The 19,292-nt window shown below is 48.0% G+C and overlaps 1 protein-coding gene across 1 annotated transcript in view; it reads left to right on the forward strand.

Annotated features, from left to right (window-relative positions):
• LOC120991019 overlaps positions 1 to 19,292 on the forward strand; it is a 128,510-nt gene that overhangs the window by 13,994 nt on the left and 95,224 nt on the right. The window contains exons 7-8 of the mRNA XM_040419908.1: positions 3,277 to 3,357; positions 18,719 to 18,783. Of these exons, the coding sequence (XP_040275842.1) occupies positions 3,277 to 3,357; positions 18,719 to 18,783 (146 nt within the window). The remainder of the gene's footprint in view (positions 1 to 3,276; positions 3,358 to 18,718; positions 18,784 to 19,292) is intronic.

The raw sequence follows: 19,292 nt of genomic DNA on the forward strand, positions 1-19,292 counted from the left end.
TGATGTAAAACTCCCCATTCACACACTTTCAGCCTTCTATGTAATGTGTATAGGTGTCATACACATGGTTGCTTGCAGGCTCCATGTCACATGAGTGTTAAATACAAAAAGCCTTAGACCCATAAGTTTCTCCATTTCCATCTAATTTTACCTATTCCTCCAATTGCTCTAGTGATCCCAGATGGCCAACATCAAAATTAAAAGGGGTTGTGAGGATACCGCACCTCGCAGCCCCACCTGACGTCACTGTACATCGCGATCATGCGGTACGGTTTTGTCACTGGTTACCAAGACATGACAAGTCTGGTAAATGAGTTACCCTGAAAAATTGGATTTTTCTTTTTCTCGCTTCTGCAGCTCTAACGGCAGTAACAGCGACGCAAATAAAGGCAGATTTCTAAAGGCAAATTTCATATTAATGTGAAAACCACTGGAATAATTCTGTTTGGCTTCAGCTGGATGACAATGGGAATTTCATCTGATTGCATATCAGGACTAGAGAACTATTTTTAAGAGCTGGATATTGACCTATAGTATAGCTGCCTTCCATCTGGTGGAATTAGAGGCAAAGCTTGTTAAGAGCTCATTTGCATTTCTTCCCTCCCCAGAATTCCAGAGGAGCATGTATGGCCTATAAGTCTCCTCAAACTGATTAAGGTGCTCTCTCCCTAAGGAGAGTTAGTTCCCCCCCTTGCTAGGACTAGAGAACGTCATGGTCTGTCCCAGCTTGGCACAGTTTACACAGACACCTCCTGTCCGCCCGGGCACAGGGAGGCATGGGGAGTGAGAGAGGGTGGTCCAGACACAACGCTCACCCAGAACCCTGACAAGCTGAGAGAGCCTTTTCACTGCCCCAGTGAAACAGAGAATATCCAGCCTGGTAGACTGCCACCAATTCCTCGTTAGATATAAGCCCGGTCCGTTGACAGGATTATATCGGGTCAGGAACAAACCCGGGTAGTGTATGACGTTATGCCAAAACACAGACTTGGGGATTCGTGGATCGAGATACAGAACAGCGCAAGATTAATTTATATATTTAATTGCCCTAGGCCTCTTTCACACTTGCGTTGTTGGGATCCGGCGTGCACTTCCGTTGCCGGAGGTGTCCGCCGGATCCGGAAAAACGCAAGTGTACTGAAAGCATTTGAAGACGGAACCGTCTTCCAAATGCTTTCAGTGTTACTATGGCAGCCAGGACGCTATTAAAGTCCTGGTTGCCATAGTAGGAGCGGGGAGCGGGGGAGCAGTATACTTACAGTCCGTGCGGCTCCCGGGGCGCTCCAGAATGACGTCAGAGCGCCCCATGCGCATGGATGACGTGATCCATGCGATCACATGATCCATGCGCTTGGGGCGCCCTGACGTCACTCTGGAGCGCCCGGGGAGCCGCACGGACGGTAAGTATGCTGCTCCCCTGCTCCCCGCTACACTTTACCATGGCTGCCAGGACTTTAGCGTCCCGGTAGCCATGGTAACCACTCTGAAAAAGCTAAATGTCGGCTCCGGCAATGCGCCGAAACGACGTTTAGCTTAAGGCCGGATCCGGATCAATGCCTTCCAATGGGCATTAATTCCGGATCCGGCCTTGCGGCAAGTGTTCCGGATTTTTGGCCGGAGCAAAAAGCGCAGCATGCTGCGGTATTTTCTCCGGCCAAAAAACGTTCCGTTCCGGAACTGAAGACATCCTGATGCATCCTGAACGGATTTCTCTCCATTCAGAATGCATTAGGATAATCCTGATCAGGATTCTTCCGGCATAGAGCCCCGACGACGGAACTCTATGCCGGAAGACAAGAACGCAGGTGTGAAAGAGCCCTTAAGGGCGCACTAGACACACTATATACACACAGGTATATACAATGGTCAGATGTGCAAATACAGATGGACGTACAATCAGTTAACATATGACAGTCAGTTACTGGATAAAGGCGTAATCCTTTAGCTGTGATAGTGAATGCCGTAGCCACACGGGAGGCAGTGACATAAGCAGGTTTTCCAAGGTCCCTCCAAACACATTATACAAGTGACCCCTTCAGAGAAAGACAATGGCCGGTGCCCTGCACAGGCACTTTAACCCTTAGTCGGTGACTCCCCTCCCTCCCCCCGAGAGGATCCCACTCCCCCTCCCTGGTCCTAGTAGCCAAAAATCCACAAACCCATTATGGCTTATAGCTCCTCACCGGACGGTCATAGGGAGATGGTTCTGGTACCAATGGATCCGCCTGAACCGTTGGAGCATGTGGAGACCAAACACGGCATTGATATTTGGTTCCAATTAGGAGTTCTCTGCATCTCCCCTTCCCTGCGTCCTACCAGCAAACGAAGAGAGGGAAAACGTCCGTCTTGGTCCCAGGGTCGCAGAGACGTAAACGGTGTATTTATGCGATGTACAGTTAGGTCATAATTTCTTATGAACTGCCAGTTCCCAGATGTCTAGAGAGTTTCTTGTTTGTTATTGTTGACCACCTCGGCCCCGCACAGGTATTCATCCTGCCAGAGAAGCTGAGCTGCCAGTGTGGCTGGGTGGGCTGGGAAATGTGAAAATTTGGTTTGTTTTGAAGCAGGGCCACCTGTGGAGCCTGATTTCCTCTGCCCAACTACCCCTCAACCTGAGCAGATAGCAGGAATTAAATCAAAACTCCACATATTCCTCACAGGGGTTATCCTCATTAGGCAGCAGCAACAGTGTTACAACCATATTTCTTTAAAGAAACCTGTCATGTTGAACATGGAGTCTAATCTGCAGGCAGCATGTTATAGACAAACAGGTACACACATGAGAAGGGTACTTTCACACTAGCTGCAGGGGAGTCCGGCAGGCTGTTCCGGCAGCCTGTCGGATCCGTCCTGCCGCTAGTTCACATGTGCCCCCGGACTGCCGCTCCGTCCCCATTGACCCTAATGGGGGCGGGGGTGGAGTTCCGGCGGCAGCACGGCAGCGCACGGAGAGAGGCAGCCAGACTAAAAGTACTGCATGCAGTACTTTTAGTCTGGCTGCCTCTCGCTGTGTGCTGCCGCCCGAACTCCGCCCCCGCCCCAAATAATTACCATCAGGCCATAAAACATACAACACAAATTACCTAAAGGTAAAAAATATGCCCCATTGTGCACCTGTGTCAGGGGAAGAGAAAACGCCCTACGCATATGGCCAGTCACTTGGCTTCATCAGGGTTTTTCACATTTGTGATAGCACTGTACAATAGCACAGGTAATATAAAAAGGTTTCTGGTGAATTTGGTTTATTCCTTATTTTTTTTCCCCTTATTTTGGCAGGATATTGGCCTTGTAACCAACGAAAGACTTGTATCATTTGTGTGCAAATCAGACGTGGAACTACTGGTGATTGACAAAGAGGTAATCAGAAAATTTCCAATTAGTGTAAGACTAAGGCCTTAGGCCTCATGCACATGACCGTATTTTCGGTCCACATCCGATTCACATTTTTTGCAGATGGAAAGCGGTCGCATTCATTTCTATGAGGATGCGAAAAATGCGGACAGCGCAGATATCGTCTGTGCTGTCGCCGTTCGTGCGGTCATGCTGCAAATTATAGAACATGTTCTATTCTTGTCCGTATTGAGGAACAGAATAGGCATTTTTACAATGGGGCTGCCCAGTTTATTATTATAAATGGATGGAGAGGCTGAGATGACTTCTAGGCACAGAGACAAGGTTTTCATGACAGAACAGTCTGGCTGCTACTGAAAATAAATACTGTATGTGTTGGTGCAGTTTTAGGAATTTGCGAATGGGGGTCAGGTAATATTTGCATGTAGCTGAACATTGGGCCACCAGAATGAACTTTACTGGTGGTCTCTAGGTGCCCCGGTCCCCCACTGTATACACAACAGCCAATCAGAAGAGGTAAAGGTGCATGGAGGAGGGAGAGAGCAACACTCTGAGCCAACGATGAGACAGGAGGTTTGTCTCAGATGACTTCAGTAGTAAACTCTGTAGTCACAGATCACAGCTCTGTCCTAATGGAGTGGAGGTAAAAAACAGACAAACAATGAAATATGAGGAAGATAAATAATAAACAGTAGGCAATCACCCCTGTAGGTGGTGACTCATTTTTGGGATCCTGGACAATGGCTATGTACTGTATCCTTTTGGGGCCGGTCTGAAACAAATGCAGTCAACGGGAGCAGGCATTTCCTAGAACAGCCGCCGGGGGCCTTCATCGGGCTGTTCTCGGAACTGCCTGCTCCCGGTGACCGCATTTGTTTCAGACCGGCTCGCGGCACAGGCACAGGTAAGGGCTTACCTGTGCCTCCCCGGACTTGTGAGTTAAGATGGCAGCCCGCATGTGTTCACGGGCGAACACGGCGAACTGGCCATCACTGATTCTTAATATGGCATCATTGAGATCAGAACTTGATTATGCAGGTTGATATGACTACAACAATAACACATTTGTGTAGTTTTGGTATATTTTACTACTTTTACATAAAAAATTACTTTAAAAAAACAAACCTTTTTTTATGTTGGCATAGTCTGACAGCTAAATGTTTACATTGCTGTACATTGCTACAATTTCTGGGGCACTTATGAGTTTTGGATCACTTCTTATTCTAATTCTGGGATCCTCTCCTATCTCAAGAACAGGGTTCCATGGCACCTAGCTGGGAATGGAGAGGTGGCCGCGTATGCATGGCTCTCTCTATTAACTTCATTATTCACTTGCACTAACTTGTGTATTTTCAGAATTGCTATTGAACTGAATGAAGAGAGCTGTGTATACGCTGCCACCTCTCCATTCCCAACTGGTCTCTGATCTAGTGATAGGAGCAGGTCCCATGGATGGGACCACCACCTATCGCACATTTATATCATGTTGATATGCAAATACCCTTTAAAAAAAATGTTTTTACTATATTTTTTAGTCCCACAAAGGGACTTGAACATATGATACTTTAAGGCCCCTTTCACACGAGCGAGTATTCCGTGCCCGCACGGAATCCGGACCCATTCATTTAAATGGGGCTGTGTACATGAGCAATGTTTTTCACTCATCACTTTTGCGTTGCGTAAAAATCGCAGCATGTTCTATATTCTGCGATTTTCACGCAACGCTGGCCCCATAGAAGTGAATGGAGCTGTGTGAAAATCGCATCGCATCCGCAAGCAAGTGCGGATGCGATGCGTTTTTCACGGATGGTTGCTAAGAGATGTTGTTTGTCAACATTCAGTTTTTTTATCACGCACGTGCAAAACGCATTAAATCGCATTTCGATCACATACAAAACTGAATGAACTTGTTTGCGAAATCGCACAGTTTTCACTCAACGCATCCGGACCTAATCTGGACACGCTCGTCTGCAAGGGGCCTAACTGCTCACATAGTAAATTGTACTAATGGGCTTCTTTATTAGCAGAGCTGGATACCATTGTTAGGCCTCTGGCTGCAACGGGAGATGGAGTGACAGAGTGTGGTCATTCCCTCTATCAAACTCATTGGATGCTGCGGTCGCTATCTGTATGATATCTTACATCAGTTTGAGGCAACAGGCCACTTACCATCACATAATAAATTATAATACATCATAGGGTGGGAAGGGGTTAGGTAACCATGACAAGTGTACTGTCGAGTCGTTCCCCCCTATGTCCCCCAATTCCCAACCAAATAAGGACGCCACACCACAGGTGGATTTTATTGGCCACAGCAGCCATTTATTAAATAACAAAACATACAATAAATAATAAAAAAATTACCAACCCCCCAAAAAGGCCTTCCCACCTGAAGGCCCGCCCAAGAAGAACCTGAAACACAGGGGGGGTCCTTGGAGCTCTGTAAACCTGACGGGTATCTGCCCCGCCCCTTAATTAAATTACCTCTAGCCGATAAACGCCAGCTCAGAGGCAGAAAACGGTAACCATGAGAGACAAACGAAGGCAGATACCCTCCATATCCAGAGCCCACTTGGCTCCCTCCCCACCACGCCAGATCCACCATAACCACCAACTCCAAGGACCCACCACCGCCCACAACCCAAGGTGGTGAAACCTCACCTCCTTGCGTCCCGCCACACCCGCAAAGCCAACTCAATCCCGTCCTGTAAACCCGAACACCATAAATCAATCCCCACCCAGTTCAGGTGTACTCCATCCCCCCTCCAAAACTCCCCCACACCAGCTTCCAAATCCCTATGACGCACCGCAAAACCGCCATTCCTCACCACAAACGCCCTACCGCCCTATTAACTTTGATCCTGGCTTTATTGACCCTCTCCACTGACCTAGCGTCCCTCCACTGCTTCCGTGGCACCATATCCAACCAGACTGTCACCAAACCTGGAAACTGAGCCCACAAACGTAACAAATCAAATTTAATGTCCTTTGTGAGCTCCCTAAAAGGACGCATCACCAAATCATTCCCCCCCACATGTAACACCAATACCCCCGGGGCAACATCTAACCTTGCAAATCTATGGAATTCTGGAAGAACCCGACTCCACAGCATTCCTCTCATCTGCAAACAGCGATTCACTGCCACCTCTCTCGGAAAACCCAGTTGCCTTCCATCCGGCCTAACTGCTGCCCGCAACGCTCCCCAGAACACGCATGAGTGACCCATGATCCACATCAGGCACACCGAACCACCTGCAGGAAACACAAAATACAACATATCAACAAAAACGTCCCTTACATGCCACCCAACCCTGAAAAACACCATTCCTCCTCTTATAACAAGCCAGGCCTAACATAAGACCGGGTAATGAGATAATTCCAGCAACACTTTCTTCTGAATAATATGCTTTTATTTCATCCACAAATAATATGATATTAAGAAGAAAGTGTTGCTGGGATTATCTCATTACCAGGTGTTTGGGGATTGCCCCTTCCTGCACAACACATTCAGGTATCATGAGCTGTAATTTGGATTTCATAACATAGGACCGGAACTGGATAGACTCCCACCGCCCAATGCGGCGAATGGCATCATCCCCCAACCCCCTCCTAGCGGCCTCCGTGGCCGCGCCAATCCGGAAAGAGTGACCCCCAAACAGCGAGGGGTCCCTATCCAACCTTGCTAAACAAGCCCGTAACAACGCTAAAAACTGGAAACGTGAAAGAAAAGACCCACCCCCATGCACCAACAGTGGCCCATCACCCTCAACCATGTTCCCCCAAAATTCTTTAAGACACCGAACCGGGCACGAGACCGATCCCACTACCTGGTATAAAACAACCCGACAATCCCGACCCAACTGATCCTAATACAAAATTCCACCCTGTCAGTTAATAACTCCACATCCTCTCTCTGAAGCCCACCCCCACGGCTCTTACTCGGACTGACCAATTCCCCAATGCGCAATGCCCCAAAAAAGGCCAAAGAAAAAGCTAACTGAAACCTAACCTCCCCAACCGACACAGAAACCCGACCCAACTGCTCCACCATGTCCGCTAACAGCGTGAAGGAAATAGGCCTACGCTGATCCTCACTGGGAGACCGCCTCCTCCAACCCTTCATGCCTGCAACACCCAAAATGATTTTGTCACATCCGGTTTTGCCCGACACAACCAAAAGCCACTCCCGCCATAAACTTCCCCATTCTTGACACCGACCACCCCTCCTCTCTGCAATGCCGACAAACAACAACAACAGAACCCCATCTTCCAGACCGTGCCCCTGAAAACACTGACACCATTCCTCCCAACACCCCCATGCCTTATCATATGCCACCCAGGTCCCCCCCGACAAGGATCCCCTCACCAACTCTCCAACCGACTAAATGGCAGATTCCACAGCTCCTGGGGAAAGTTCGCTCCTTGCTTGTCCGCCTCCGGTGCCAACACCTGAAACCGGTCCCCGTGAAAACGAGACAAGGCATCTGCAATTGAGTTACTTACCCCCGGCACATGAGTCGCTACTATCCAAGCATTCAGTGATAGACAACCCAAAACCAAATGCTGAAGCAAGCACACAACCGGCGTAGATGAAGCCGAAATACGATTAATAGCCTCCACCACCACTAAGTTGTCACAATGAAATCGCACCTTCCTAATTCGAAAAAATTCCCCCCAAATGGACACCGCCACCACAATGGGAAAAAGCTCTAGCAACACTAAATTCTTCACCCAGCCTTCTTTCTTCCATCTCAGCGGCCACTCGCCTACACACCACCGACCCTGAAAATACACCCCAAAACCGTGCCCACCCGCCGCATCAGTAAACAAGTCCAGCTCTGCCGCCAACACCCCATCTGCCATCCATAAAGACCGCCCATTATATCTTTCCAAAAAGGAAGCCCACACCTTTAAATCATCCCGCAGCTCCCGATTAAGCCACACAAAATGATGAGGAGCCTGAACCTCCGCAGTCGCCCTGGCCAATTTCCTACAAAAAATCCGCCCCATTGGCATAATACGGCACGCTAAATTTAGCTTACCCAACAAAGACTGCAACTCACGTAGCCGCATCTTTTGATGCCCACACGCCAACGACACCTCACGTCGAAGATCATCTAACTTGTCCTCAGGCAACCTGCACTCCATCACCACAGTATCGGTGACGATACCCAAAAAACTCAGCACCGTTGTAGGGCCTTCCGTTTTTTCCCGCGCCAAGGGAACCCTAAAAAGTTCCGACATGGCTTCAACAGAATGCAACATCACGGAGCATCCATTCGAACCTGGCGGCCCAATAAACAAAAAATCATCCAAATAGTGGATAATCGAACCCCAACCCGAACACTCACGGGCCACCCATTCCAAAAATTTGCTGAATGTTTCAAAATAAGCGCACAACATCGAAAAACCCATAGGCAAACACCGATCAACAAAAAATCCCCCGTCCCAAAAACAACCCAGCAAGTGCTGACAATCCGGGTGTACCAGTAACAGACGAAAAGCCGCCTCAATATCCACCTTAGCCAACAACGCTCCCTGCCCATAAGACTGAACCCAATGAACCACCTCATCGAACGAGGTATACACCACCGAACACAACTCCGGCGCAATCCTGTCATTAACCAAACCCCCTTTTGGAAATGAAAGGTGGTGGATAAGGCGAAATTTGTTAGGCTCCCTCTTTGGCACAACCCCCAATGGTGACACCCACAGATCTTGCATCGGCAGGTCCCGAAAGGGCCCTGCCATGCGACCTAACTCCACCTCTTTTTGAAATTTCTCGGTCACCACCCCTGGACGCTCCATCGCCGACTTCAAATTTTTTCTTCCTTGCCAAAAATCACCCCCAACGAACGGAATCCGAAAACCCTCCCTAAAACCCCCAAACAAAAAACGCCGCCGCCTCCACATTAGGGTACCTATTTAGAAAGGGTACCATCTCGGTTACCCAAATTGGCGTCCGCCCCTTTTCCATACCCCTCGCCCCCCCCCTTTTCTCTATGACCTTTAAAGCACCGCTGCGCTCCATGATTACCCCCACATGAGGAACACTGTTGCTTACATTTGCACTTATCCCCATACCTGCATCCACCCTCGTTAAACTGGAAACATAACCCCTTTTGTAAGGCCGCCAAGCACTCTAATTGCCCATAACCCCCGGCGCCCCCTGGAAAGGACTGCCCTGCCCTGACTGGGGCCATCAGCCGCATCCACAAACCTATATCTTTATGATCCCACCGGATGCTAGGCCGCTTTTCGTTGCTGAAATTGCTCATCATACCTCAACCACCCGAGCCCCTCATATACCCTATATGCCTGCCCTATTGCGTCTAGATAAGAGAAAAGCGCAGAACAATTCTCCGGCGCCTTCTCCCCAATGACACTGGCAAGGATCACAAACGCCTGCATCCAGTTGGAAAAAGTCTGCGGAATCTAACGATACCGCTGTCTATCCTCAAGAATAGACAGAAACCTCCCCTCGCGCAGCGTTGTCAAAACGCAGCTCCCCCCTGTCCTTATCCTTACCACCCTCACTCTCCCTAAACCCATCCGTATCTTTCAAACCCTGTAACGATGCCCCCAACGCCCCGCTGGCCCCCGCATCCATAGCCCTATTACCCCCCATCCGTTGCGCAATACCTAGTACTCCTGACCCCTGCACGACCCAAGTGGCCAGCGGTGACCCCATCCCAGGTCCCGCCCGTCCTTTTACTAGCTCCCACAAACTCAGTAATAAATCCCCCAGCCCACCAGCTACGGACCCTCCCGGGCCCCTCCAACCCCGGAAGCCCCCCTGAGACAAGCAACCGCTAATGAGGACTCCGTGGCCGCGCCAATCCGGAAAGAGTGACCCCCAAACAGCGAGGGGTCCCTATCTCACCTGGCTGCGTGGACGCTGTGAATCCACCACCCGGAACCGGCGGAAACAGACTTTGACCGGCGCTGATCTCTCCTCTGGCTGTCATCTGGACTTCAGCACTGCCTGTGCCACCACTTGCTGCTGCTGCTACTGGAGCCTGCACTTCCACAGCTCCGCCACTAGAGGCCGCCATCGTACAAGCTGGAACCAACTGTGACTGCCCGATCCCTGAAGAAAGCCCAGGACCCTGCTCTTCTGAAGCTCCGCCACTAGAGGCCGCCCTTGTGCAAGTTGGAGCCATCTCTGAGCCAGCCACATGCTGCCCGATCAGAGAAGGAAGCACAGGGCCGCCATCTTGACCCTGCCAACACGTGGAAGACCGGGTATCTCTCCCCCGAAGGACAAGGTGAGTCCGACCTCTTGCCTCCCCTACCCAGGGTCCCGCCGTCCTACAGGATTCCTCCCGTCACGCGACCGCCTCACACTGGTGTTCTTACCTGCGGTGCGTGCCAGAGGGTCCCTGGAGGGGCTCCTAACCCGGTGCTGGACCCTCGGGGTCTCTTCCGGGCTAAGGCACGCCGGAGACCTAGTCTTCCGCGGCCGGTTAATGGGGGCATCCGTAGAAACTGGATCCCCCGATCCTGGCAGCAGGCCCACCACAGAAGCCTGCAGCCACTCCTGACCCCTACTCTCCGCTGCCGCCCGGAGTTGCGCCAGCAGCACATCGATTCAGACATAGTCGCAGGTAGGCAAAAAGAAAAAGTGTAGGCGTGCTCAAACCCTGCTGCACCGAGCACGGACCACACCAGGAACCACGGCGTGACTATGTCTGAAGGAAAAAGAGAGGTCCAGCTCGATTAAAATGTTACCTTTATTTTTCAGTGCAGATAAAAGCCAGTTACACTCCAGTCTACATGTTTCGGATCAAGGACAATAGCGATCCTTCCTCATGACATGAATGGAGTGTAACTGGCTTTTATCTGCACTGAAAAATAAAGGTAACATTTTAATCGAGCTGGACCTCTCTTTTTCCTTCAGACATAGTCGCAGGTACCGAAGAGCCACTAAAGAAGTAATGCAGCAGCTCTGACAATGCGGCTGCTGCAGATTTGGCTGTTCCCTGAAAAATGGCCCCTCTTCCCGCTCCTCCCACCCCTTTTAAAACCTTACCCCCTCCCCTAATGCAACGCCCACCTAAAACCTACCAATTAACCCCTTAACTCCCTAACAGCTCCAGTCCCTCTAAGCCTTTGTCATGCCAGGCCTCCCCCAGTCTTGCAGCCCTAGGTCTGGCCTGTACTGGAAAAGCTTAAACCCCCCTTTTTCCAAACATGATGTAAAAATTATAATAAATAATTGGTATCTCTGCACCTAGTAAAGTCTGACCTATTTTTGTCTTCTTACCTCTGAAAACATGGAATAAAAAGTGGCCAAATCGTTGTGTATAGCCCAAAATGGTACTAATAAAACCTACAATTTGCACCACAAAAATGAGCTCTTACAGGAGGCAGATAAGGGTGTTGCTGGCACATTTGACACCAGCACAGATGGCAGCGTTAGGGACCCACTGCCGGGGGACCTGGTGCACTGTTTTCCCTAAAAATAAAGGGTCTCTACTGACGGCCCAGTATTCTGTCCCGGTATTGTAAAAAGCCATTTAAGATATGCTGCTGGCTGTCTATACATTACTTAAATAAAGCCCCAAGAATGTTGAGTATATTAAAAAAATTCACACTTCTTCAAATGATTATTTATGGTAGCTTTGTGTTAATTCTTAAAGCAGTGGACTCATGCATAGTTCATCAGTTCTTCCTTGTGGAGAGTAGTAAATGGAGTGTACCGGTAGCTGCTGCCAATTTCCCGACAACAACAATTATTTATGCATTTTCGAATAGCATCTGCTTTACGCACAGCCGTCAGGGTGTTTAGCCTACTAAATGTAACTCTCGCATAACATATTCGGCGATGGCATACCCGTACCTGTCACATAGATCAGATCTGTCTTTTCTACGCCATGGCTAGAAGATTCTCACACTGGGTCCTCAAGCACATCTACAGCTGTTTCTAAAGGGTTTTATAGAGATGACCTATCCTCAGGATAATGAAAAAGATGAGCGTGACGCCAGCTTCTCTGCTGTTTTATGTGTATTGCGTAAATAAACGGAACCGTTTGGAGAAGATGCTGGCCTCACGCTCAACTGGATGATGAGGATCCTTCAACAGATGACCTGTTGCATTCCTGACTTCATTGGGTCTTTGGTGCTGTTCTTAACTTGTGTTTTTACTATCCTCAGCATAGGTCATCGGTGAGTGATCAGTGTAATGATCACTGGAACGATCAGCTGTTCCAAGAGGCTGCAGCACTCTGGTGAGCGCTACGTCCTCCTCGTGGCTTACCAAGTACAGTGCTCTCCATTGGGTAGCGGCTGTGTTTGGTGTCACTTGAATGGCGCTGAGCTTCACTTAGGCCTTGTTATGGATGAAGGCCGTGGCCTCTTCAAACAGCTGATCAGCAGGAGTAGCAGGAGTCGGACCCCTACCGATCAGATACTGATGACCTAGTAACTTTGCAAACACATTTACTGAAACTGTCTTAAATGTATAACAGTGGCGCAGGCTGGATGATAAATTTGAGGTATGGCTAGATATTTTTGTCTAACTTTACACCAACTATTATTTGGCTTACTGCGTCCAAATTTTGGCAGACACTATAGCATATTAAGCCATGACCCTCCACCTCCTGCCCCCTGCCGGTTATGCTACACCCCTCATCAATCAGGGTGCAGTGGGTTATTCTTTTTCATGAGAGGTTACTCAACAGAGGTTACTCAACAGAAAAGCGCCAAATTTTGGTGCATTTTACATCAACATCTGAGCACAATCATATTAGTAAAAGTGGGCCAGTCGACTTCTAATCTTGCGTTCAGAGCTCAGCAGGCTTCAGGAGCTGGGACGACTGATACAGTGGGGAGAATAAGTATTTGATACACTGGCGATGTTGCAGAGGAAGGTCTGTAATTTTTATTGTAGGTACACTTCAACTGTGAGAGACAGAATCTAAAAAAAAAATCCAGAAAATTACATTGTATGACTTTTAAATAATTTATTTGCATTTTATTGCATGAAATAAGTATTTGATACAGCAGAACTTAGTATTTGGTACAGAAACCTTTGTTTGCAACTACAGAGGTCAGACATTTCCTGTAATTCTTGACTAAGTTTGCACACACTGCAGCAGGGATTTTGGCCCACTCCTCCAGATCTTTCAGGTTTTGGGGATGGAGACTGGCTAGGCCACTCCAGGACCTTGAAATGCTTCTTACAGAGCCACTCCTTACTTGCCCTGGCTGTGTGTTTCGGGTCATTGTCATGCCGGAAGACCCACATCTTCAATGTTCTTACTGAGGGAAGGAGGTTGTTGGCCAAAATCTTGCTATACATGGCCTCATCCATCCTCCCTTCAATACTGTGCAGTCATCCTGTCCCCTTTGCAGAAAAGCACCCCAAAGTATGATGTTTCCACCCCCTTGCTTCACAGTTGGGAAGGTATTTTTGAGGTTGGACTCATCCTTCTTCTTTCTCCACGGCGAGTGGAGTTGATACCAAAATAGTTCTATTTTGGTCTCATCTGACCACATTACTTTCTCCCATGCCTCCTCTGGATCATCCAGATGGTCATTGGCAAACTTCAAATGGGCCTGGACGGGTGCTGGCGTGAGCAGGGGGACCTTGCGTGTCCAGCAGGATTTTAATCCGTGACGGCGTAGTGTGTTACTAATGGTAATCTTTGAGACTGTTGTCCCAGCTCTCTTCAGGTCTTTCACCAGGACCTCCTGTGTAGTTCTAGGCTCATTCCTGACCTTTCTCAAAATCATCTTTACTCCACGAGGTGAGATCTTGCATGGAGCCCCAGACCGAGGAAGATTTCCAGTCATCTTGTGTTTCTTCCATTTTCTAATAATTGCACCAACAGTTGTTTTCTTCTCACCAAGCTGCTTGCCTGTTGTCCTGTATCCAATCCCAGCCTTGTGCAGGTCTACAATTTTGTCCCTCGTGTCCTTATGCAGCTCTTTGGTCTTGGCCATGGTGGAGAAGTTGGAGTGTGATTGATTGAGTGTGTGGACAGGTGGCTTTTTATACAGGTAAAGAGTTTAAACAGGTGCAATTAATACAGGTAATGAGTGCAGAGTAGGAGGGCTTCTTAAAGAAAAACTATCAGGTCTGTGAGAGCCAGAATTGATTCATGTAAAGAGGGCCTGTATTCCACACAAAATGAGAATTCTGTAGCATCTTCTCTTATGACTCTATGGTGTGTAATTCCTCTGCTATTCCCACTAGAAATATATTAATAAATTGACAACTGGGTGGTACCAGCTGGGAGTGTGTCACTGCTTAACAGTATGAGAATGTGCAGATACACACCCCTTTAGCAAGGTGAATGGTAACACCCAGTTCTCAATATAGTCATATGTTTATAGAAGGAATAATAAAGGAAGGACATAACATACAGTTATAAGAACAGATGCTCCAGAAGTGTTATTTCATAGGAAATACAAGTAGTGGGAGACATGCTCTTTCATGTGGGCACCCTATGACTGACAGCTATATCTGTATACATAGTCATACAAGGAATGCTGTCAGCCACTAAGTAGGACTGTCCACATGACTCTTAAAGGGGTTTTCCTGGATGTTAATATTCATGGCCTATCTTCAGGATATCCCACACCCCTGCCAATCAGCTGTTCTACAGTTGGGACCAGTGCTGCAGTTACCAGTTCTGTCCACTACATAAAGCTACTGAGCTACTGCAAAACAGCTGCTCGGTGGGTGTTCTGGGGGTCAGATATTGATGGCTTACCGAGAGGATAGGATCAATATTAAAATTCCAGAAAACCCCTATAAGTATAGATAGGGGAGCATTAAAGTAATAAAATACAAGTTAAAGTGAATCTTTTCCCCATAAATCTATATATCAATCTGGTCAGCTCCGCCTGCTCTATAACATGCTGCAGTGAGCCAGACCTTGCAGGGGAATTATACGTGAGGTCACGGTGTGAGCAATAGGTGGGCCGAGGTAAATACAGTTCTGGTTACTCACGGTTATGTCGTCCCTGGGCAGGCTCGCATAAGTGAAAAGGAGAACGGCACAAGGATTCTCTGGGGCACACTCTGGTGTAAGGGACACAGGCCAGATGGTGGTTTGAGGTGCCCTTGATGGTCTGTATTAATGTGCCTATGGCAAGGTCCCTTGTAGCCGTGACGCCAGTACCTTTTATGGTGGTACAACCATTTACTGTAGTGTTAACTGAGGAATTGGAGACTGAGACAAGGATGGTGCAATCCAGCTTATAACTTTTACTGAACGTTGCTCCTGATAACGGTTACATCCAAGTACAAAACAGTCTCTAGTACATCCAGATATGAAATACAGTCTCCAGTACATCCAGATATGAAATACAGTCTCTCATGCATACGGGGGTAGGATATTGTAAGTCCTCAGATATAACAGGGTCTTTGTCTTTTATATATATGAAAGCTACTGCTTCAGACTAGGCTTTTGAAGTATAAAAAGTCTTAGGTTGGTATAAACTCTCGCCTTATTCTAACCTGAATTAAAGGTGGTTTTCAGAATCCTTGAACCTCTACTTCCAGTGATTTTCTGACAGTTTGCCTATCTGTCCTCAGGGTTTAAACTGGAGGTGTGGATGCCCGAAGCTGTGTTCTACACCTAATTGCAAAGTTGCATGGGAAGCCTTTGAGTACGGCCGTTTGCTATCCTTTAACTTGAATAAAATATACTAATCCCCTTGAATACTTGCTGTTTGCAGTTTATCACTGGTCACCCCGGAGGAGCGAGCTATTCTCACCTCTAGGCTGAATCTTGTAGGCTTTAACCCTGGACTGTGGAGCCAACAGGGAGAGAGCAGAGAGGCAGGAGGCCTCCCTCCAGCAGGCAGCTACATCATGGCTGAACGCTGAGACACTACCTAACTAGGCCTGAGCTAAGCTATACACTGCCCCATCTAGTGGAGAAACTAGTGTAGTGCACCCTAACTAGGCCTGTATAAAGGATCTTACACATAGAATCACATAGTGACATGGGAGAATATGACATGAGATGATGTACAGCATACAGGCATAATATATGACAATAAAACACAATCAAACTAGTTTGCGGTGCCCACGATCACGAGTGGGACACTGCACAGTCTCCTCAGGAGGGCACATAACCTAACGGTTTTAAGTCTATGCTAAAGAGGCACAAAATGCATATTGGTTCAGTCTTTAAAGAGGCTTTCCAGTATGTTGATACTGATAGTCTATCCTCAGCATAGGCTATTAATATCATATTAGCGGTTATCCGACACCCTGCACCCCTGACTTGAATGAGAGCAGCACCGCAATAACCAATTCCGTCCACTACACAATGGTGCATGGGACTGAAACTACTTCTGAACAGCAAGTCGGCAGAGGTGTGGGGGTTGGATCACTGCTGATCAGATATTGATGACCTATCCTGGGGATGGACCATCAATGTCAAAATACTGGAAACCCCTTTAAAAGGAAACTGTCACCAGCAAAACACTGGGTGAATTACTTGAGTTGACTTAGCCGCCGTTTTGCTAATATCTGTATTGCACAGCTCTATTGTGCTCCAAGTGATAGAACTGTTCAATGCACAATGTGTGCCAGAGTCCTCATATTCCCGGCTCTCCGCTGATTGACAAGGGCTGGAGAGAGCGGGGAGTGGAGGAGTATGAGGACTTCTGAGCTCGTGCACTGTATGGAGCGGATTCCAGTGATCAGCTTGTGCTGTGGCTGTTCAGAACAGGTTTCAGTAAAACGGCTAGGTCACTTCAAGTAAGTTACCCAGCATATTCAAAAGGTTATCTGTCACCAGTTATGACAGAATCTCTTTAGTAACAACCAGGCTTTGGCATAACAAGGATAGCGGTTTATCCATAGCATAACAGGCTCTTCCCTCCAGCTGTGCCCTGTGGCACCCATCCTCCTTGGCGCCTGACTGTGCCATCCAGCAGACAAAGTAAAGGTATCTTACCAGCTCCGCTCCCCACTTTTTTTGCTGCAGTCCTCCACTCTGTTCCACCACTTTAGTCTCTACTGTGGGCAACCTGCTTCATCTCACTTGTCTTGGGAACAATAAGGGATCACCCCCTACTCACTATAACTGACCAGAAGGCAACTGCAACTATACACTTTCTGGTGCTGAAACCTGCGGCCATCATCTGCTCACCTCAGCTCTGGTTACCAACAGTCCTTGTCCCCAGCCAGGGATGGCGGTTCTCTACATTCTGCTCTGCTCCTTTATGGCAGCTCTCTGACATCCTTCCAGCAGCCTATACACAGAGTGATTTCAGGTTGCCCCTAAAGTCTGGAGCAAGCCGTCTTCCCTGAAGTTACATCCGTGCAACAGGCCTCTTTGGCACTCACTTGTGGTGGAAGAACGCATGCTACAGTACCATGCTGGCATGAAACAAAACTTTCGAAGATGTGCCTGGCTGGCATTTTTATCAGACTCCTTCTGTTCCCGAGTGGGTGTCACACGCTTTTTCCTAACTCCTGATTAAAGGGGCAATGTCTTCCCTGAGAACAGGAGGCCCTTTTTATATGGTCAGGCAGATTGCAGGTTCTCCAGTTCCAGCACTGATCTCCCTTCTTCTCTGCTTATCATTTCCGTCTGATCAGAAGTGTAACGTGCTGTCTACACACATTGCCACTGCCGGTCAATCAATGGCCTCAGCAGTGATTTCTGCAATCACAACACGTTACTGCCACCACTGATGAGGCCAACAATTGGCCTTCATGGTGAAATCTGTGTAGACTGCATGTCACACTCCTGGTCAGGCAGGGACCAGAAGCAGAGGAAAGGGGAAGACTGGTGCTGGAACTGGAGCATGGGTGACAGATGAGTCTTTTTTTTCCACTCCTGTACCCTGCCAGGCCATATGATAAGGGGTTCCCAGTCTTAGAGAACCCCTTTAAGGTGGGCTTCTACCACACCATAAAACTACAACCTGAGCTGTTCCCTGTACAACCAGGTGGCCGGGAGTGCCGATGTGCAGGCAAAGTTCAGCGGGGGACACTGTGCTAAACCAATGTGGCGACTCCTTTGCTCTCAGAATCAGTAGGCTACCCAGAGGTCAGCCCCACTCACTTTTACAGCCCCCACACTATATATCACTTTAATGTACAATGATAAAAAAAAAAGTGTGCAACATTGGTATACAGATAGATTAGCACTTAGTGGTAACTGAGGGGATATTGTACTAATATACAGGACTTTCAATGTACTTTAAAGGAATAGCTTAATCCCTTTGTAAATTGGTCGATAATAATGAATATTCTCCATACAGGTTTTTGTGTTACAGGAACAGCTTGTTCTGTTCCAGAGCTTCATTTGTTCTGCTAATAATTCTTTAATTGATTTTAGAACAAAATGCCCAATGTATGATGATTGAAGTGAAATCCTGTCCTGACTTTCAGGCATTCAAAGAGATTCTCGCTGCAAAGGTGGAAGAAGAGTATTATGCCTCATGTGACTTCCTAAGGTAACCTTTCTTTGTTCACTGTGTTCTGCTTACGTCACAAAGTCTGTGTTCAGTCCTGACAGTGAGAAACAACGGCCTACCAGCACTGAATATTATAAAGAAAATGTACTTAGAGTTCTAGATTTACTCTTTTCGGTTATATGTAGGATATGCATTAAAGGGGTTTTCAGTTTTTGTGATACTCAGGATAGGTCATCAGTATCTGATAGGTGGGGGGACCGACACCAGGGACCCCCGCCGATCAGCTTTTTGAGAAGCCACTGGCGGTCCTATAAGCGCTGCGGCCTTTTCCGTGCTTACCAAACACAGCACCGTACATTGTATAGGGACTGTGCTTGGTATCACACTCAGCCCCATTGAAGTGAATGCTCCTGGGGGCCCCAGGCAGGGGTGTACATCAAAATCACTGGGCCCCATAACTAGATTATAAATTGGGGCCCCATGTATAACACATCCCAATACTCATTCCAGGCCTCTCCCTTTGCTCCATGAACTGTGCTTGCCGATGC

This window comes from Bufo bufo, chromosome 2 (assembly GCF_905171765.1).
Source record: "Bufo bufo chromosome 2, aBufBuf1.1, whole genome shotgun sequence".
Taxonomy (NCBI): Eukaryota; Metazoa; Chordata; class Amphibia; order Anura; family Bufonidae; genus Bufo; species Bufo bufo.